Source organism: Eufriesea mexicana, unplaced genomic scaffold, assembly GCF_001483705.2.
Source record: "Eufriesea mexicana isolate 0111107269 unplaced genomic scaffold, ASM148370v2 scaffold1849, whole genome shotgun sequence".
Taxonomy (NCBI): domain Eukaryota; kingdom Metazoa; phylum Arthropoda; class Insecta; order Hymenoptera; family Apidae; genus Eufriesea; species Eufriesea mexicana.
Window position 1 is genome coordinate 154,510 of NW_016909933.1, and position 4,076 is coordinate 158,585.

Sequence of the window (4,076 nt, forward strand, 5' to 3'; positions counted from 1 at the left end):
ATGTAAAACATTAATATCATCATAAAATGGAAATACATGAAAGCCATAAGAAATCATATAATGAAAAATACCCCTACAAAAGCATCTTATACTTTCAGAAAATATAAATTTGTGATGTTACATCGCATAAAAAACACATTTAATAAAGCTGTTGCAAAAAATATGAATTATGTTTACATTTTATACATCTTTATACATATTACTATGTTTTGCGATATGTTTTCAATTGACATTTAAAGTAAATTGAATTATTGAAAATAAAATCATCTTCACTTCTTTTATATTTCTAAAACAAGCGATAAACTGTAACCGCAAATTATGACTGTAATTCATTAAAATATTCTAGTCATAAATTACCATTCTTTATAACTGTAACATTTCACTATTTTACAAAATGAAATCTGGTGATGACAAAACTCAAATACCATATACCTGAATATATAATAACTACTGCACTGTCACTCTCAAAAATACTTTAAAACACCTCGTTCCGGAAGTAATGCGATGGAATAGATTTTCGTGACAAAACAAGATGAATAGAACACCTGTCCACTATTTCGTTATACCTTATAATTTATTTTTTTCTTAATGTAATTGTATCACGATGAAGCTGAGCAGGTGTTCTTCATCGTATACCTACTATATAGAGAATGACTAGGCCATATGAATATAACTAAGGAATTCGTACTATATTCCGGCACAGTTTTAGAACGAAGTGCAGTGTGAAACCTATCTAATTTATCTCAGACCATCTCTTCCTTCATTTCGACACAATCGAACAAATATTGTACTTTTATACACACAATTTCTTTCAATGCCGAAAAAGATTAGGTCTACTAAATTCTGTTTCCTATTTTATTTTTCCAAAATTGTCCTGAGGTTTATTCATATGGCTCAATATTTTCAGTCCTGCAAACTTTATTTTCAGTCCTGCAAACTTTATTTTCAATCAATCTGATGTGTATTTTCAGCGATCCTTTTTTAATGTCTATGACTGTAACCAATGTTGTGAAAAACCAACTTTAAATTCTATTCTGGTTCCTCTCCCTCACCATCTACAACACAAACATCATTTAGAAATTTAACAGATATTAAAATAACGTATAATAAATCCAATACAATATAATAACATCTGCAAAAAATATTTATACCTTCACGGTCCACTTCATCATCTACCAGTAAATCATCCTCCTCATTTACCCCATCATCTTCATCATTCACAGCCTCTTCTTCCTCGTCATCTTCATCCACATCATCTTCGACAACAACTATGCTATCATCTCCTTCCTCTCCTTCACCTGCTTCATCACCATCATCTGCACCACCATCTTCTTCTTCTTCCTCTTCTTCTGTATCGCAATCTTCACCATCTCCTTCAATACCATTCTCAACATCCATATCTGGTGCCAAATAATACTGAAAACAATTTCGAATATAAAAATATAGTAAATTTTTTATACAATAAATAAATAAATAAATAAATAAATAAACCAAAAAATATATACATACACACACAGAAATATATATATTTGTAAAAGTAAAACAAAAAATTTAATAATTATATTATAATTGTATTTAATAATTATATAAACCATAATACAAATAATTTTACCTGTAATGGATTAGGCCACATATCATCTTTAATTAGCTCTGCTATTTCATCTGAGCTTGGATCTCCATGATCCGTAAACCAGTCAAAAAATGACCTGTGTTTTAATGGCCTTTTACGACCTTTTAATGGGGCTTTGGTTTTTGCTCTTTTTGTTAAATCTGCACCTTCTTTCCAACGTATAGGTGTACTTTGAGATGCTGGATCTCCTGCAAAAGAGCAGGAGATACATCAAAACTATGATTATTCGATGAAGAGCTCAATCTTCACTTACAAATTCTCTAAAGACCATTCATTTTAAAATCATAAATATAATGGAAAATTAAAATTATCTTTTGATTGTTATCGTTATGATTATATTTCTTATAAACACTAAAAAAAATGTAAATATTTGAAAATATTATTTTAACATGCATTTTATTTTCAAAATTAATTAAATTATTATAACCAATTAAATATTAGTAAAAAGTATGTAATAAAAATCATTCTTAATTGTAACATTCAATAATGCAATTAATATTAATTAAAAACAGCTTCAAGCAGCACTTTACAAAATATTTGGATTTAGAAATGTGCTCACCGGAAGAACCTAAATGAAATTCCTTTGTAAGAACATCATTTTCAAAATATGGATTTTCATCAAAATGAAAATTAATTCTATAACCAGATTTAATATCTTCAAATTCTTCAACTTCTAATTTGTTTAAAAATCGAAGTGCATCCTCTTCGTCTTCTTCCAATATTTCTGCTATTTCTTTATTGTTTACAAACTACATATACACTAAGGAAATTTAAATAACCTATAATAATATTTATTTAGAAATTTATGTTATAATCAATGATAAATTGTAATATTTATTAAGCTAGAGCTTCAATAATATTAAAATTATTTATAAAATAAAGATTTTAATAATTTCTTTATCTTGACATCTGTAATATTACAATTTATCATACTTAGTCCTTGGTACTCAGCACTATTAAGAAATATATTATCAATATAATATGTTAATCATTTAAATTTCTTAATAAGATAACTACTAAATTTTATGTTTTAGTATTTTAAAATAACATGAGATATAAATTATATGTAAACATATTTGAACTGAAAAAAATAAAAAACATACAAAAAAATTTTAAACAATTGTTGCAGATTGAATTATTTAAAATTATTTACATGAAACAAAACATTATAAAAAAAAATATTTATGTTCTTTGAATACATATATAATATATACATATTATGTATATAATATATACATATATATATACATAATAAATATATACATCATAAAATTAAATTAAATATATGAGTTCAATGTAATAAATTCTATTACTAGAACAATGATCCTGTCAAACATTTTTTTGCAAAAATAAATGTATATTGCATTCCGCGTGACCGCATGTAGTTATACATACTTATATACGTATACAAGTAGGCAAGATGGCGACTAGCGCCGGTGGACGCCGGCATTGCCGAGAAACGTCAAAGATATATCAGTAACTATTATTAGCGAAAACATAATGTCATCGTATGAAAGGATACAGCAGTAACCCAAAAATTGGGTATCCTCTTAATAATGTCATTCCGTTTTTGGAAATAGGGCTTACGCAACTTATTATACTTCTTCTCGACTTCGAGGATTTCATCGCTGGCCTTCTCATTGAGGCCATCGATTTGATTCTGACACCCGTCAATCTCTTCGAGTGTCTTTTGTATTTCAATATCATAATCGCGTGATTCAACACCCTCGCCCGAACCTGGATCTTCTAATTCCTTGGCCTTCTTGTTCGGCGAAGCCATCGTTCGACCCGCGCTCTTGTCACCACACCACACACTCTCTGTTTATTTTCAGTACGCACTCACTCCGCGTTCGTCACGCTCGTGTCACGAATTCGCGGCGCGTAAGCAAGCTAAACTACACCACGAGTTTAATAATTCAACTAGATGCACAACTACACTGTTCAAAAAATATACTAGATTTTCCTATCTTATTTAAAATATAAAATTGAAACTTTTTACATTAATTAAATATTTCTATCATTACGTTGTATTTTATTTGCATTCTTTTAAGAATTTTCATAAAATTCTGTCATAAAATATAAATTGTATTAATCTTTAAAAAAGTATATGAAATATGAGAGCTACTTTATTTATGAACTATATCAAAAAATATAATTCATATTTAACACAAAATATAATGTTACAAGATAAAACAATATTTATATTTATTTACGAATTTCAAAATTTGGAATAATAATTTGGCGATGTAATTAAAAGTGATTATTTAAAAGTCTAGTGAAATTTTAATAAATATATACAAAACATTAAATAAATAATGAATACAATATAATTTAATTATAGATGATATACATTTAATGTTTATAACATAAAATATATAACGTAAAAGTATTGCTTGCTATATAATGATATATAGTGTTTCAATTCTTAAATAAAATATACAGATAT

At 27.2% G+C, this 4,076-nt stretch overlaps 1 protein-coding gene across 2 annotated transcripts; it reads right to left on the reverse strand.

The window, feature by feature from the left end:
• Nucleotides 1–925: 925 nt before the first annotated feature.
• Nucleotides 926–3,477, reverse strand: Set (NAP domain-containing protein SET). 2 transcript variants are annotated; one of them, XM_017902512.1, is made up of 5 exons: nt 3,153–3,477; nt 2,190–2,379; nt 1,613–1,809; nt 1,152–1,416; nt 926–1,055 (listed from the first exon to the last, which is right to left on the reverse strand). In XM_017902512.1, exons 1-5 carry the CDS (start codon nt 3,408–3,410, stop codon nt 1,030–1,032), a joined length of 936 nt encoding a protein of 311 aa, XP_017758001.1. In that variant the 5' UTR covers nt 3,411–3,477; the 3' UTR covers nt 926–1,029. The 2 variants fall into 2 exon arrangements, with proteins under 2 accessions (XP_017758001.1, XP_017758000.1); XM_017902511.1 differs by having other exon boundaries at nt 1,613–1,818.
• Between the last annotated feature and the right edge of the window lie 599 nt (nt 3,478–4,076).

Coding starts and splice junctions, on each gene's coding strand:
- Set (XM_017902511.1), bottom strand. CDS start 3,410: ATGGCTTCGCCGAACAAGAAGGCCAAGGAATTAGAAGATCCAGGTTCG. Junction 1,819..2,189: donor ATTTCATTTAGGTTCTTCCG/GTGAGCACATTT, acceptor GCTCTTTTGCAG/GAGATCCAGCATCTCAAAGT. Junction 1,417..1,612: donor TGTGGCCTAATCCATTACAG/GTAAAATTATTT, acceptor AATTGTTTTCAG/TATTATTTGGCACCAGATAT.